General features: G+C 64.4%; 2 protein-coding genes across 2 annotated transcripts in view; one reads left to right on the top strand and one right to left on the bottom strand.

Moving 5' to 3' along the window:
- Nucleotides 1–3,433: 3,433 nt before the first annotated feature.
- On the bottom strand, nt 3,434–9,777 carry BLVRB (biliverdin reductase B). Its single transcript, XM_084612855.1, has 5 exons — nt 9,619–9,777; nt 6,244–6,405; nt 5,612–5,701; nt 4,369–4,500; nt 3,434–4,065 (listed from the first exon to the last, which is right to left on the bottom strand). Exons 1-5 carry the CDS (start codon nt 9,698–9,700, stop codon nt 3,902–3,904), a joined length of 630 nt encoding a protein of 209 aa, XP_084468981.1. The 5' UTR covers nt 9,701–9,777; the 3' UTR covers nt 3,434–3,901.
- Nucleotides 9,778–13,657: 3,880 nt separating this feature from the next.
- SPTBN4 (spectrin beta, non-erythrocytic 4) overlaps nt 13,658–15,911 on the top strand; it is a 70,734-nt gene continuing 68,480 nt past the window's right edge. Inside the window, exon 1 of the mRNA XM_084612243.1 lies at nt 13,658–13,751. The gene's annotated coding sequence lies outside the window, so the exon portion shown is untranslated. The remainder of the gene's footprint in view (nt 13,752–15,911) is intronic.

The raw sequence follows: 15,911 nt of genomic DNA, 5'->3' as shown, positions 1-15,911 counted from the left end.
AGATAAGGGGTGAGCCGGGGAGTCCAGCCCCCATTGCAGGGCTGCTGGGGGGAGGGGCTCTGGGGTGACACAGATAAGGGGTGAGCCGGGGAGTCCAGCCCCCATTGCAGGGCTGCTGGGGGGAGGGGCTCTGGGGTGACACAGATAAGGGGTGAACCGGGGAGTCCAGCCCCCATTGCAGGGCTGCTGGGGGGAGGGGCTCTGGGGTGACACAGATAAGGGGTGAGCCGGGGAGTCCAGCCCCCATTGCAGGGCTGCTGGGGGGAGGGGCTCTGGGGTGACACAGATAAGGGGTGAGCCGGGGAGTCCAGCCCCCATTGCAGGGCTGCTGGGGGGAGGGGCTCTGGGGTGACACAGATAAGGGGTGAACCGGGGAGTCCAGCCCCCATTGCAGGGCTGCTGGGGGGAGGGGCTCTGGGGTGACACAGATAAGGGGTGAGCCCGGAGGGGTCCAGCCCCCATTGCAGGGCTGCAGCCCCAGCGCAAAATCCCACCCCAGCCCGGAGCCCAGATCGCGCCCCCCGATGGGGCCCGGGGTGCGGTCGGTACCTACCGGGTTGGGGCCTGGGGTTTGCACGGGCCGCCCGCGGGCTCCCTCCCTGCCCAGCCGGCCCCGGCCCCATTGGCTGGTTCGGACGCCTCGGGAGGCTGGGATTGGCCGGGCGGGGCACTTACCTGGCCGCTCCAGGTGTGTCCGGCCCGCCCCTCGGGGGGTTGCGATCGCCTCCCGCCCACAGACCTAGGGACCCCCCCGCGTCCCCAGGGCTGAAACAGCCAACCCGGGACTGAGCGAGTAGCCGGACTCCTGGGTTTGAGGGACGTTACTGTGTTGGGGGCTGGGAGCCAGGACTCCTGGGTTCTGTCCCTGGCTCTGGGAGGGGAGTGGGGGCCAGTGGTTAGAGGGGGTGGGGGGAGCCAGGACTCCTGGGTTCTGGCTCTGGGAGGGGAACGGGGGCCAGTGGTTAGAGGGGGTGGGGGGAGCCAGGACTCCTGGGTTCTGGCTCTGGGAGGGGAACGGGGGCCAGTGGTTAGAGGGGGTGGGGGGAGCCAGGACTCCTGGGTTCTGGCTCTGGGAGGGGAACGGGGGCCAGTGGTTAGAGGGGGTGGGGGGAGCCAGGACTCCTGGGTTCTGGCTCTGGGAGGGGAACGGGGGCCAGTGGTTAGAGGGGGTGGGGGGAGCCAGGACTCCTGGGTTCTGGCTCTGGGAGGGGAATGGGGGCCAGTGGTTAGAGGGGGTGGGGGGAGCCAGGACTCCTGGGTTCTGTCCCTGGCTCTGGGAGGGGAGTGGGGATTTGGGCCTGCTGGTTCTTTCCCTGGCGCTGGAGAGATGTGATCTGGTGAGTCTAAGGTTAATGCCTCGGCCCCCCCTGGGCTCTGTGGCCTGTTGCTGCCGGTCCCCGTGTGACGTGGGGCTATTGCTACCCCAGGGAGCCTTGTCCCGTTGATGGGTGAGCGAAAGCTGCGGGACACAAGCCGGGCGGCACAGGTGTGTTGTTTGTGCTGCGCCCTCTGGCTAGCTGCCTTCCACCGGCCCGCGGGCAATGGGGCAGGAGGTCCGGAGCTGCCCCTTGGGAGGTGGTTTGTTGCTGGGGTGCCCAGGGTGCCAGGCGCTGGCCAGACGCCGGCCCTGTTGGCCTCCAGCGAGGTTTCCTGGGGGGCGGGGGGAGTCTCGGGAAGGAGTGAGGTCATCTCTCAAGCAGCAGCCTGCCCCCAAACCCAAAATCTCACCGTTTTCCTTCCTCCTGTGAGATGCTTTGGGCGGCAATGGAACAAGGGCTGTCATCTGAGAGCCGGCAGATCCCTGTCCCCCCCCATTTCCCCGAGAGGTGGTGGGAGCTGGAGCCAGGTGTCCCCCACCTGCTGGGGTGTGCCCCACCCACAGCTCACAAGGGAGAGCTTCCTCCCCCCACCCCAGCTGGTGTTTTGTGAACTTGTCTAGGGGCCCAACCCCGGAGGCAGCATCTGAGCCCCTGCCCAGGTCAGGCGCTGCCCGCGAGGCCCGCAGCTAAACGCCCTGCCCCCCGGCGTGGGAATCGCTCGGGGCTCTGGCGGGAGACAGGCGCCCGGACGGACGCCAGGAGCAAAGTGGCAGCATGTATGCCCAGGGGCTGAACGGAGCCTGCCGAGCTGGAGGCTGGTGCTCTGCGGTGGCACCTAAACCCTCCGGAGCTCTGCGGCTCGCACCCAGGCTGCCCCTCGGGGAGATCTGCTCGAACATCAGGCCAGGGCTAGGCAGGTCAGGCGGGAGGCGCTCAGGGTCCCTTCCCACCTTAAAGTGTCTGAACAATCTGGTTACAGTGGCTCAGCTGGGTACAGCACCTTGTTCTCCCGCTATGGACGCAGCTTCAATGCCAACACCTCCTCCTATGACCTTGGGCAAGTCACTGCATCACTCCGTGCCTCGGTTTCCCCAAATGGAACTTGGGTGCTATCCCTTTAAGCAGCTGGCAGCCTGGCTGAGGCGCTCCCTGGGGTGTAGAGCCCATCAGAGGAGCAGTGTGTCTCCATGGCTAGGCCTGGCACCGTGTACAGAATTCGGAAACATGGTTATTGGTCCAGTCTCCCAAGTGCCCCTAGGCCGGTGGTCTGACCACTGCCCCCAGCAGAGCCCATTGTTCTCAGGGGCCAGAGCAATCCCTAGTGGACTAGCCCGTACCTCATCAGCCACCTCCGGCACGTGGGGATGCCTGCCTGCCACGCAGGGCACCAGGGGCTAATTGGCTAATATCTGTACAGCTGTATGGGGGTAGGTTACTGCTGAGGAATCCCCCCCCGGATCACATCAGAGCCCATCTGGCCCAGTATCCTGTCTGCAACAGGCCAGCAGCTCCAGAGACCCCATGGTGCTGCTGCCCCCAGGGAGGCTTGAACCCCCTGAGCTCAAGGGTTAGAACGGTGCCTGGGCAGACAGGACACCTAGGGCCTATTCCCAGCTAGGGCAAGTCACTTTCCTGCTCTGTGCCTTGATTTCCCCAGCTGTAAAATGGGGATAATGGTCCTGCTCATCTTTGTGAAGTGCTTTGAGATCCAGGGCGGAAAGGTGCTGGGCGCATGATGTGACAATGCTGCCCTGCAGCCGGGGTTGCCCACTGTCCCATATTCTCCCTGCAGCCGGGGTTGCCCACTGTCCCATATTCTCCCTGCAGCCGGGGGTGCCCACTGTCCCATATTTTCTCTGCAGCCGGGGGTGCCCACTGTCCCATATTCTCCCTGCAGCCGGGGGTGCCCACTGTCCCATATTCTCCGTTGTAGTTTTAATCTCTGCATCTGGAGGCCTGGCTATTCCTGCTCATCCAAGCCTTGTTTAAACGAGGGCGCCATTGCAATCTAGTGGCAAGGAGTCGCACAGGCTAATCCCGCAATGACCCTCCACAGAGAACCCACACGCTGGGGAGCCGGCTGCTCAGGGATTAAAGAGACCAGTGCGATTCAGTCTCAGAAAATAGGAAATCTTTACTGGTCCCCGCGTAGTGCGGGGATGGCAGCTCCTGCTGCCAGTGAGAAGCAAGCCACAGCCAAATATCAAAGGCATCCCGAGGCCTGGGCTCGGCCGCGAGGGGTCGCCATGGGGTTAGCAGGGCAGCTCCCCAGATGGGGTCAAGCGCTGGCCCCGAAGGAGCTTGGTGGATTGACCTGCGGAAAGGCACCGGGGGGCTGGAGGCGGAATTTTCTCTCCCGCCCGGGGCCGTGGAGGACAGAATTGAATCCAGACTCTGGCTCATTTGGCCCCCTATCCAGGGGCCCAGCCAGCCACACTTGCGCTGCGATAGCGGCTTGGAGCTGGGCTGAGCCCCCCAGATCCGGAGCAGGCGGCGAGGTTACGGCTCAGTGGCGGCAGGCGGCTGGATCCAAGCAGCAGGGGCAGGGCTGGTGGGTGGCTCCCAGCGGGGGCCTGGCGCCCTCACACCTTGGGGTAGTTCCTGGAGAGATAGACGCTCTTCCCGTCGTACTCCGAGGTGGTGAGGCATTTCAGGAAGAAGTGGCCGAGGTCGTGCTTGGAGATGACCCGGGCACCGCCGGACGTGTTCACCGTCACCGTGTAGTCCCCGGTCAGTGGCTGGTCATCTGGCGGGCAGGGAGGGAGGGACGGGTTGGGACATAGCCGGTACTGAGGGTCACGGCCCCCCTTCCTCCCAAGGCCTCTCCGGTGCCAGCCCCCTGCTTGGCCGGCAAGCCCGCCCGGGGGTGTGTGCGTGGGGCCCCGCTCCGAGGCACCCACCCCACACAGGCCTGCGCCCAGCCCTCCAACTGGGAGGGGGTATCCTGCTCCATCCGCTGCCCCCTGTGACCTGGAGGGGGAGCCCACCCTGCCACTCTCTTCCAGGCACTGGCAGAGAGAGCTGGTCCCAGCCAGAGCCCCCTACCCACCGGCGATGTGGGGCGGCATGACGGAGACGCAGTCCAGCCCCGACTCCTGCAGAATCTGGTGCATGCGGATGTGATCCTCCGTCACTGGCAGGAGCTTGGGGGGCACCTTCTTCAGGTCCCACATCAGGAAAGCTACAGGGGCGGGGCATGAGGGGAGAGTCAGAACAGGGGAGGAAGCAAAGCCAGGACTCCTGGGTCTTATCCCGGCTCTGGGAGCGGAGTGGGGTCTATTGGTTAGAGCAGGGGGCTGGGAGCCAGGACTCCTGGGTTCTCTCCCCATTTCCCACTGATTTTCTGTACAACTTGGGCAGGTCCTTTGGTCCCCCCAGCTGAGAGGTGGGGCTCGCCCCCCCCCCGCCTCCAGGGATGTGAGGGTAAAGCCGCTGGTGTCTGGGCCGTGCCCAGGGAAGCTGTCCTGGTCGCTCAGGGAGGCGTGGGTATCCATTAAGGCAGGGATGTAAGGACCCCACAAGGCCTGTCAGACAGTAGCATAGTTGCACCCGGCTCCGTGGCCCTCACGCGGGTCACCCCAGATCCTGTGGCGTCACACGCGAGGAAGCTGCTAAGCAGCTGCAAGGGGCTCGTTTCTCCCGGCTTGGGGCACAGTACGTTGGGGTGGCAGCAAGGCCCCAGGACACCAGGGAGCGAAGGGGCGGACGTGCTACCGAACCTGAGGCACAGGGATTAGGAACCCCCTCGTCAGAGGAGGAAGGACCCGGAAAAGAAAGGGGCGTGAAACCCCCCCAAAGATGCATGAGGCAGCGTGTGCCAGAGAAGGCTGCATGGCGGGGACAGGCCAGCACAATGCACCCAGGCGGTGCCGGTGATGAGGGAGACGCTGATAACCCCCCAGGGCTCCCTCTGGGGTCTCTCCCCCAGGCGCTGGGCCAGAGGGTTTGGATGAAGCCCACTGAGCCAATTCCAACAGGTTTCTCTGAAGAGTTCACGGCCGGCTGGCCGGCCGCTGGGGCTCCCACCTGACCCGTCGTTCTCCTAATCCTGGAGCTGGCATGAGAACCTGGCAAACCAGAGCTGCTAACGGGGTGGCGGGGCTGAATCAGAAGCCTCATCAGTCTCTTGGGCGCAGCAGCAGGGACCCCGCGTGCTCAGAGAGCGGCTCCCTGCCCAAGAGCTGCATGTCTCAGGGAAGGAGCGAGCCGGAATCCGGCCCCCGCTGGCCAGAGGCGTAGCCCAGGGAGACGTGGGCAGGGACACGCACCCAGCTGGTGCCCCACGGACTCACCCGACAGGCACACGACCACCTTCCGGATCCCGTGGGCCTTCATGGCCGCCACTATGTTCCTGGTGCCCTCGGACATCATGGTAGTGGGGCCTGGACAGGAGAGCAGAGGGGTCAGGGGGGCTTTGGCAATGGGGGGGTGCAGCAGCGGGGAGTGCCAAGGGTAGGGGGATGCGTTGGGCATGGGGGCTGTGTAGGATGGGGCAGGGGGAGCTTTGTGGGGGTGAAGGGGGTGGGTCAGAGGGTGCAGGGCTGGGCTGGGCAGGAGGAGCATGGAGGGCAGGGGCCCCAGGGGGCAGGGAGAGTGTGGGGGCTGGGTGAGGGGCCCCGCTTTCTGGGGGGCAGGAGGAGTGGGGGGTGCGGGGGCCAGGTGAGGGGCCCTTGGGGGGGCAGGGGGCATGGGGGCCAGGCAAGGGATCCTGGGGGGATGGGAGAGGAGGGCAGGGGGGGCTGGGCAAGGGGGCCAGGGGGGCGTGGGGGCTGGGTGAGGGGCCCTGGGGAGCAGGGGGGCGCAGGGGCCGGGCAAGGGGCCGCGGGGGCCAGGCGAGGGGCTCCGGGGGGCAGAGGGAGCGGGGGGTGCGGGGGGTGCGGGGGCTGGGCAAGGGGCTCCGGGGGGCAGGAGAGGTGCGTCGTACTCAGGTCGTTGCGGGTGCCCAGGATGATGATCACGGCGTCCTGCCCCTGAATCGCCTTGTCCACGTCTGGCGGGTTCAGCACGTCGCCCACCACGACCCGTGCCGGCCGGTGCTCCGGGGGCAGCCGTGCCGGGTCCCGCACCAGCACCGTCACCTGGTACCCTGCCAGGAGGAGAGACAGTGTGGGGGCGGGGGAGCCTCGGGTGTATGCCAGAAAGAGGGGGGGCTGGGAGCCAGGACTCCTGGGTTCTCTCCCTGGCTCTGGGAGCGGAGTGGGGGCTGGTGGTGAGAGCAGGAGGTGGGAGCCTGGGAGCCAGGACTCCTGGGTTCTCTCCCCAGCTTTGATACTCTCTGATACTCAGCCTTGCCTCGTCCCTGTGTCTCAGTTTCCCCTGGCTATTCACAGGGGACAACCCTTTGACACCAATCTGGGCAGTCTGCAAAGTGCCAGGAGTTATTGTCAGTCTCTGGCTGGGTAGTGGGACCCGTCTGGTGCGGGAGCTTCGGCCAGAGACCCAGCACCCCGCCCTCGCATGCCTACCTCTCACCTGCAGCACCTGGTCCATGCCAGCAGAGTGGGAGCTCGAGCCCCCTGCTTCTCCTCCAGAGCTGCCAGGCCAATCCTGGGGTGGGCAGGGTGCTGGGCGGGGGGCAGGCGTGGGGCTGCCCTGGGGGGCGAGGGGGGGGGAGTGTGACTAGGTTGCGTGTGTTGGGGTTGGAAGGAGGTTCTGGCGTCCGGGAGGGAAGGGAGGTCGGCACTTTGAGAACCCCCCCCCCTTACCGAGAGTCCCTGCCCCAGGCTATCTGTGCCCCACTCCGCTGATTGGGGTGTGGCCGGGGCACACTGCGCTGTGGGCTGTTCCCTGCCCCCCAGGGCCCGGGGGGGAGGAGCGGGAGTTAGAGCAGCCCTGTAGCGGCTATACCTGACCCCTGAAGCCAGGCAGGGCTCAGGATATGGGGCAGCAAAGGGGCTTTAACCCCCTCACCCCTGGCCCCTGAGGAGGAGCAGAGAGCCAGGCCTGGGGCCAGCAGGAGCAGACTGCCCCTCCTCCCCCACGCTCCGGCCATGGGGTGGTGAGTCAGCACCGGGGGGGGGGGCTGTGACTCAGCAGGATCAGCGAGCTCTGCTGTCTTGGGGCATCTGAGCTGTGGGGCCAGACCCACAGAGAGACTGAGTCTCTCCGGGTCCATGTGATGCCAGCGCACACTGGGGGCCTGGGCAGCGCCCGGCCCGACGGGGCCCCGATCTCGGCCGGGGCCTGGGCAGCGCCCGGCACAAGAGGCCTCAGGGAGCTCCTGCCGTATAAATGGTTTTGTTGGGTTAATGGTATCCCAGGTCTGGCACAGCACTTCCCATTCTACAAAAGCTGAAGGAGGCTCCTCGCTGTTGGATACCTGAGGAAGTGAGACTCAAGGGGGAGGAACCTGCCCAAGTCACAAGCGGGTCACTGGCAGAGTGGGGAAGAGAACCCAGGCGTCCGGACTGGCCCTCTCCCGCTGGGTGGCATTTCACACAGTCGAGGTGTGGATCTCATCCACGACTACTGCCTGTCAACCCGAGGATTTAATCCCGGGGTCTCCAAGGCACGGCACCGCCTGGGGATCGTGGGCAGAACGGGGGCATCCCACTGGCATCGGGCCAGCCTCAGGGAGTTTTAGGCCAGAAGGGCCCCAGCCTGAGCTGCCCTTGTGGTAGCACAAGGCGGAGGGTTGCACCCAGCCCGAGCTGCTGGCCTCGCTGCAGGGGGGCTGTTGAGAGAGACGCTCGGGCTGGATCTGCAGGTGCCCGCTGCTGGGGGTCCCCCATCTCCCAGGTCGTTTGCTCCAGCACTTAGGTACCAATCTGCTGCAGTGTCCAGCCGCCAGGTCTTGTCCCTCACTTGGCTGGGCAGTTCTGTGGGGCAGGGCCCGTCCGTTGTGCTCTGTACAGCGCTGGGCACGGCAGGGTCCAGCTCAAAGACTGGGGCTCCCCGGTGCTGCCGTAACCCACCTAACAGCTCTGCCTTTGTCTCCTGGATGCCCTGCCCTCCGAGGTGCCCACAGAGCCCGATCCAGTCCCCTCTCAACCCTCACGGCAGCAGCGTTTCCCGGGGCAGTACCGGGGTTCCCGGCCCCAGCCGCTCGCTCAGAGGGTCCTGTAGCTGAGCGCCCACCTGCTGGCTCCTTGGGAGGTGCCTGGCTCATGGTTCACCCAGCACTGGTCCTGCACCGCTCGGGCCAGGGCTCGGGGACCCATCGCCGATGCGGAGGCAGGGATGGAGACGAGGGCAGCCTCTGGGAGCGAAGGACGCGTCCCCTTCCTGCACCTAGACTTGTGCTGGGGACTGGCGGCCCTCCGCGAATACTGCCAGCAAGTCGGGCCACTGGCAGCGTTCGACCTCCCCGAGTGAGCAGGGCTGGAGCAGGGGGGATCTCAGAGAAAACCCGGCTCCGGTTCATAGCCCCTCTCATCAGAGGGGCCACAAAGTGTTCCTCGCTGCTGGCCCAGCGCCACCCTCCCACCCCGCAGCTGGGGAAACGGAGTCAGGCAGTGACGGGACGTGCCCAGTTCTGCAGAGTCGGGGCAGAGCTGAGCCGAGTGCTCACAGACAGCGAGGCCCTCACCCTGCGGCGACCTCTCCAGCGCCAGGACAGTCTACACTAGCGCCAGCTGGGTGCAACAGTGGTGTTTAAAAACAGGCTTGGTCCCACCGAACCCTTTGCGCTGGGTCTGTCCAGATGCTTCTGGCCCGGCCGCCTGATACCAACGCCCTCGACTTATCTCTCTGGCGCACATGTGCCTTTCCCACCCAGATACCGAGAAGTCGGCTGGAGCCTGAGGGGCTGGAAGCACCTACCCGTGCCCAGAATGTGGGGGCTCCGGGAGAACTGCCTTTGCCTGCCCTGCCCTGCCCAGACCCCGGCCCAGACCGGGGCCCCGTCCGGCCGGGCCCTGCCCAGACCCCGGCCCAGACCGGGACCCGTCCGGCCGGGCCCTGCCCAGACCCAGCAAGAGGCAGCCCCTGAACCGAACCGCCCCAGTCTGAGGAGGCAAGGGGAGGGTCCGTTACCCGAATCAGAGGTGGGGAAACTGCGTCCCCGGCAGAGACCCGGGGAGTCAGTGGCGGAGGCAGGATTTGAACCAACAGCCCCGGCTCAGCTGCGCCAGCTCCGCCGCCCGGGGTCTCCAGCGCCCCCCGGGGTCTCCAGCGCCCCCCGGGGTCTCCAGCGCCCCCCGGGGTCTCCAGCGCCCCCCGGGGTCTCCAGCGCCCCCCGGGGTCTCCAGCGCCCCCCGCCCCGCGCAGCCATTGTCTGTCCCCGCAGGCACCGCGGCGCCCCTGCAGCCCGCCCCGGCCGGCGGCCTCTCGCGGGTGGGCTCGGCCCGCGCCCTCTTACCGGCCCGCAGGGCTTGCGCCAGGGTCGCCAGGCCGGTCATGCCGGTGGCCCCGAAAATGACGATGTTCCTGCAGGCTGCCATGCTCCGGCTCGGCTCCCGGCCGCGGCCGCGCCGTGCGGCTAAATCCCTTCCGTGCGCGGCTCCACCCCGGGGGCCGGGCCGAGCAGAGCCGGCCCCCCGCTCGGCCCCCGGCCCTGCCCTGTCCCGGGCCGGGCATGTGCCTGCGCCGGGCTGGGCTCAGGTCCCCGCCGCCCCCCAGTGCCGCCCCCCGGCTGGCTGGAGCTGGGCCCATGGCGAGCTCCCCCGGCCTGTCTCTGGGCTCCCACCTGCAGAGACCAGCTCTGCCCTTCCGCCCGCACCAGATCCACCGGCTTCGTCTCCCTGGGGCAGGGCGGGCCCAGGGCCCCGGGTCCCCAGCTGAGAACGGAGACCCCTGCCAGGCAAGCCACCAGCTGAATGCTGCCCTGCCTGCGTCTGCCCAGCCCCCTGGAGTCAGAGCCCCCCAGACAAAGAGGGGGTGCCCCGAGGCCGTTTGGAGCCGGTGCCAAGCGTCACAGGTGCAAACGGAGCTCAGGACCGGAGCCGTCCTGGGTCATCGAGTCCGGCCCTTACCACGGGGTATTGTCACGCCCCTGGGAGCACAGGAACGGCCAGACGGGGTCAGGGCAATAGCCGGCCCAGCCCAGTGCCCTGTGTCTGACAGCAGCCGGTGCCAGCTGCCCCAGAGGGAATGAACAGAACAGGGCAGTTATCAAGTGATCTGCCCTGTCGTCCACTCCCAGCTTCTGGTAGTCACAGATCTAGGGACACCCAGAGCATGGGGCTGTGTCCCTCAGCATCCTGGCTAATAGCCGTGGATGGACCGATCCTCAAGGAGCTCATCTCACTCTTTTTTTAACCCATTTATACTTTTGGCCTTCACAACATCCTCTGGCAAGGAATTCCATGGGTTGTCTGTGCGTTGTGTGAAGAAATACTTCCTTTGGTTCGTTTTAATCCTGCTGCCTAGTAATGTTGTGGGTGACCCCTAGTTCTTGTGTTATGAGAAGGAGTAAATAACACGTCCTTCTTTCCTTTCCCCACACCGGTCATGATTTTACAGACCTCGATCCTATCCCCCCCCTTGGTTGTCTCTTTCCAAGCTGAACAGTCTCAGTCTTATTCATCTCTCCCCATGCGGCAGCCGTTCCAGCCCCCGATCGTTGCTGTTGTCCTTTTCTGAACCTTTTCCAATTCCAATCTACCTTTTTTGAGATGGGGCGACCACATCTGCAGGCAGGATTCAAGCCGCCAGACAATAGGATGTTTTCTGCCTTATTATCTGTCCCTTTCCTAATGGTTCCCGGCGGTCTGTTCGCTTTTTTGGCTGCCGCTGCCCATTGAGTAGACGTTTTGAACTCGCCGCAGTGACTCCAAGATCTCTCTTGAGTGGTAACAGCTAATTCGGACCCCACCATTGTACACGTGTAGCTGGGATCATGTTTTCCAATGGGCATCACCTTGCATTTATCAATGCTGAATTTCATCTGCCATTCTGTTGCCCCATCACCCAGTTTTGAGAGTCCCTTTGTAGCTCTTCACAGCCTGCCTGGGACTTCACTATCTTGAGTAGTTTTGTATCATCCGCAAATTTTGCCACCTCATGGTTTACCCCTTTTTCCAGATCATTTATGAATATGTTAAATAGGACTTTATTCCTACCCTTTGTTTCCTGTCTTTTAACCAGTCACCGATCCAGGAGAGGACCTTCCTGCTTATCCCGTGAGGGGCCAGCCGGGGCACGAGAGAGGGGCCAGGCCGCTGGGTGTGTGTTCCATACTCCTAATAATTTTTGTTACCTGTTTCTGAACTTTTTCCAATTTCAACATGTCTTTTTTAACATAAGAACATACAAATGGCCAGACCAGGTCAGACCAAAGGTCCATCCAGCCCAGTGTTTTGTCTTCCGACAGTGGCCAATGCCAGGTGCCCCAGAGGGAATGAACAGAACAGGGAATCATCCAGTGATCCATCCCCTATCGCCCATTCCCAGCTCCTGGCAAACAGAGGCTAGGGCCACCATCCCTGCCCGTCCTGGCTAACAGCTATTGAGGGACCCATCCCCCGTGAACTTATCTGGTTCTTTTTTGAACCCTGTTGATAGTCTTGGCCTTCACAACATCCTCTGGCAAGGAGTTCCACAGGTTGGCTGTGCGTTGTGTGAATACTTCCTTTTGTTTGTTTTAAACCTGCTGCCTGTTAAATTCATTTGGTGACCCCTAGTTCTTGTGTTATGAGAAAGAGTAAATAACACTTCCTTCTTTACTTTCCCCACACTGGTCATGATTTTAAAGACCTCAATCCTATCCCCCCTTAGTCGTCTCTTTTCCAAGATGAAAAGTCCCTGTCTTATTACTCTCTCCTCATATGGAAATGGTGGGGCAACCACATCTGCACACAGTAGTCCACATGCGGGCGTACCGTGAATTAATCTAGAGGCAATATGATATTTTCATCTCTCCCTTCCCTAATGGCTCCTAGCACGGGTGGCTTTTCTGGCGGCTGCTGCCCACCTCTTAGCATATGCACCACATGCCTTGGGTGGCACGTGACCAGGATTCACCAAATTTGGCCCGTGGGTTGGATGGTTAGCTGGCCGGGCCAGGACGCTGAGCTGGTGTTTTCAGAGAACCAGGCACAATGACTCAGAAACTCATCAAACTCCATCTTCAAACCAGCCGTTCTGTTTGCCGCCCTGCTCCTGTCCGGAGGAACCTCCCTCCTCCCGTGACTTGAAACCGTCTCCCCAGCTCCAGGCTCAGCCGACTCCTGGCCGGGTTCCTCCCATTTCTTCTGGTCCGTTAGCCGCAGGTGCGCTCCCCAGAGGCTGCTCAGCTCTGCCGCCCTAGGCAGCCCCCTCCTGCTGCCAAGAACAGAGGTCCCTCACCAGGGCGTGTGGTGAGCCCGCAGTGGGGGGAGGCCCTCGGGTGCCCCTCCAGCTAGGCCATGTGTGTCCAGGCCAAATCGGAGCATCGTTGCCATCTGGCCTGGAGGCCCTGGGCTGCTGCCTTTTTGCCTGCGGCTAGAGCGGTTCCCCTGGAGGCATTTCCAGCGAGCAAACCGATCCCTCCTCCCTGGCTCAGTGCTCTGTTCCCCACAGCCTCCCAGCGCCCTCCTCTGCGCCGGGTCCAGCTTGAGTTACCCTCTCCTGACCACAGGGGACCAGAGCTGGACGCCGGGCTCCAGAGGAGGTGGGGAATCGGGGCCATTGTCCTTTTATTGCCCACAATTCCATCCACCCTCCCCCTTCCTGAGTCTGCAGAGAGCCTGGAACAGTAGCTGGAAGAGGGGTGAAGGGCTCCAGGGCCATGGCCAGGACAGGGCTACAGCATGGGAGGGGGGCAGGGAGGCCCAGGTCGGATGGACCTTGCAACCCAGATTATCTTAATTCAGCCCCATGTCCCTGACCCTGCAAAGTGCTCACATTCCCCACTGACCAGAACCCGTCGCAGGGGCAGAGCGGAAACCATACAAACCAGACCCCAATAAAACAGTTTCTGTCCTCGGCCCGGGTCCCTGGTGCGCTCCTGGGGTACCAGGGTGCTAATTATAACACCCCATAAATCGAGAAGGGGCAAACTCCTCCCTCCTGTGGAGACTTGATTCCACTGATATTGGACTCATAAAATTCGTGTATGAAAAAAATTGTAAATAAACAATCCAAATTTTGAGGCCCCGACTGAGACCGAGAACCCCACTGGGCCGGGCGCTGCCCAGACCGAGATCGGGGCCCCGGCGGGGCGGGCGCTGCCCAGACCCCCCAGGGGCCGGTCCCGGCTTGGCAGGGTCTCACAAGCTAAACCCCCAGCGCAGGAGGGGAGGAGGGTGCGCCCGGCGTGTGGCAGGAATAGGACCCAGGCATCCTGCAGGCTGCACCCCTGAGCCCCTCCCCCCCTTTCCCCGCACCCCGGCCCCGGCCCCGCGGCTCGCTCCCCGCTCCGGCCGGGCGGGGACGGGGGGAGGCTGCGCCGCCGAGCGGGGATTGGCCGGGCGCGGGGGGCGGCGGTGACGGCGGGGCTGCCCGGCCGTGCGCTCTGCAGCGCGCCCCGGGCCTGGATGCTGCCGCGCGGCCGGCTGCGGGAGCGGGGCCGGGGTGAGTCCGGCGCCGCGGGCATGCGGGGGGCTGGCGGGGGGCAGAGGCTGGCAGGTGGCCGGGGACGGGGGATGGGGGAAGCCCCCCCTTGCAGTGTGGGGTGCGTGGAGTGGCTCCACCCCAGGGTGCCAGCCGGGCGCTGGCTCTGGGTGCCCACGGCCCGCCGGGGTTGCCAGCCGGAGATGGGGGGTGTGCCAAGGGGGGGCCGCTTGTCGCCAGCCCGGGGCACGGTGCCCCTTTGCCCGCAGCCAGGAGAGCCCAGAGCCGCACGGTGCGTGTCTGTGACCCGGCGTTTCCCCTTCTCCCCGTGGAGTTGGCGGCTGGGAGGCAGGTTTGTGTTTCTGCTGGGCTGGTGTTTGCCAGGTGGCTGCCCTGGCTGGCCCCAGGTGAAGGGTGTTATTTATTTTTGCCTTGTGGCCCTGGTCGGTGCCCACGGGACAAGGAGACCCTGCGATCCCCCTGCATCCCTGCCCCAAGCAGCATCTGTCTGTGCAGCCGGCCACTCCCGCGCCATGGCTGCAGAAGGTGAAAGGCAGGGCAGAGATGCTCCTTGCCATGAGCTGAAGGTTGACAGCCCCCCCCCTCCCCCCTGCAGCTGCTCTTGAACCCGGGAGGGCCTGGCCAGGAGCCAGCTGGCTAACACATCTCCGGCTGGGGGCAGATGCTGTGGCTGGGGAAGGTCCCATTCCAGGCTTTAATTTATTCCTCCAGCCCCTTTTGGGGAGGACTGGGTTCCCTATCGGGTCGGAGGTTGTGGCACAGGGAGAGTGTGGGGCCGGAGGCTGGGTCCCACCCTGTGCGTCTCTGTATCTACCCTGCTGGCAGCCTGCGTGTGCATCCCCCTCTGTCCATCCATCCCCAGCTATATCCTCTCTCTGTCCGCCCCCAACGCTCGTCCATCTCTGCCTCTCTCCCCGATTGCTTCCTCCGCCGTCCACTGCATTAGCCCCGTGCGCTGGTGTTTTCCAGGCCGCCAGGCAGACGAGTGCTTGGGGACGGGTCTGTGGGCGCGGGCGGGCGAGTGACAGATAAACACGGCTCCCTACCTTCCTGTGGCCTCTGATGGGTTAAGTCCACCTGAGCGTGCCGGGGGTTGGCTTGGGCTGGGGGCCTGGCCAGACGCGGTTGATTTACTCTTCCTGGCAGGATGGCAGACCCCAGCGGGCCTGGCTGGCCGTGCATTCTGTCCAGGCATTCCCAGGCCAGAAGGGGCCAGGCTGACTCCTGCATCGCTCAGCCCAGAGCGTCCGCAGCAGGCTCTGCCTGGCTGGCGTCTGTCCCTTGAAGGGAATCCTGGCGCCAGGACGACAGGGACCCGTTCAGTTCCGAAACAGTCCGAGGATCCTGCCCTGCGGGGCCGGAGCAGGGGGTGGGGGAGGATCGGCCCATCCACCCTGTTGCTCCGCTGCATCCTGACCCTTCCAAGGGAGACGGAAAGACCCATGAAGCAGCCAGCTCCTTGGGCTGCTCTCAGGCCAGCCAGGCTCCTTCCCAGCATGGGGAACTTGCCGAGGGCCCTCCCCCTGCCGCAGACTCAGAGGGACTGGAGCCTGTGGCTAACGGCGTCAGCTTCTCCGGCTCTGGGTACGGGAGCACCTGAGACGGCAAGAGCCTCGCTGCCTGGGCCTGGCACTGAGCGAGCCGCTTCGGGGCAGCACTCCCTGCGTGCGCAGCGTTGGACGTGCAGGGTGCTGGATGGCGCACGCAGTGGCCTGTGGCCCAGCCTGGGTATGAACTCCAGGCCTGGAGCTGGGCGAAGGCAGCAGCCGGTCCCTAGAGCGAGATGAGCTCAGGCCAGAAATGAAGTGCAGAGCTGTCAGTGAGGGGCTTGGCTCTTGGAAGAACCCACCGGGGAGTGTCTCCTTCCCCAGGATCTGCTCCAGCACAGCTGAAGCTCTGGGCTGCAGGCTGGGCTCTAGGGTGAGGGGCTCCGGCCAAGTTTCAGAGTAGCAGCTGTGTTAGTCTGTATCTGCAAAAAGGAAAAGGAGGACTTGTGGCACCTTAGAGACCAAGGCGATCGCAATCCTTGCCCAGCTGGGAACACAGGGATGAGCCCATTTACCCAGCTCTCTGCCAGGCGCTGGCCCAGCTGGGTCCATGCTCGAAGAGCCCCCGGCAGCAGTTCCGCCCCAGCGTTGCTCTCGCCCCGGTCTCTAACAG

The sequence above is a fragment of the Lepidochelys olivacea genome (genome assembly GCF_965140295.1).
Source record: "Lepidochelys olivacea isolate rLepOli2 genome assembly, chromosome: 23".
Classification (NCBI taxonomy): Eukaryota; Metazoa; Chordata; order Testudines; family Cheloniidae; genus Lepidochelys; species Lepidochelys olivacea.
The sequence above is the reverse complement of the archived record's forward strand: the minus strand, read 5'-3'. Positions and strand labels throughout refer to the sequence as shown.

Bases quoted from the DNA above. Each gene is read 5' to 3' on its own strand.
- BLVRB (XM_084612855.1), bottom strand. From the start codon at position 9,700: ATGGCAGCCTGCAGGAACATCGTCATTTTCGGGGCCACCGGCATGACC. The intron at 5,702-6,243 runs GTACGACGCACC...TCTCCTGTCCAG, and splicing joins GGGCACCCGCAACGACCTGA to GCCCCACTACCATGATGTCC. The intron at 4,066-4,368 runs GTGGGTAGGGGG...CCTGCCCGCCAG, and splicing joins CATGCCGCCCCACATCGCCG to ATGACCAGCCACTGACCGGG.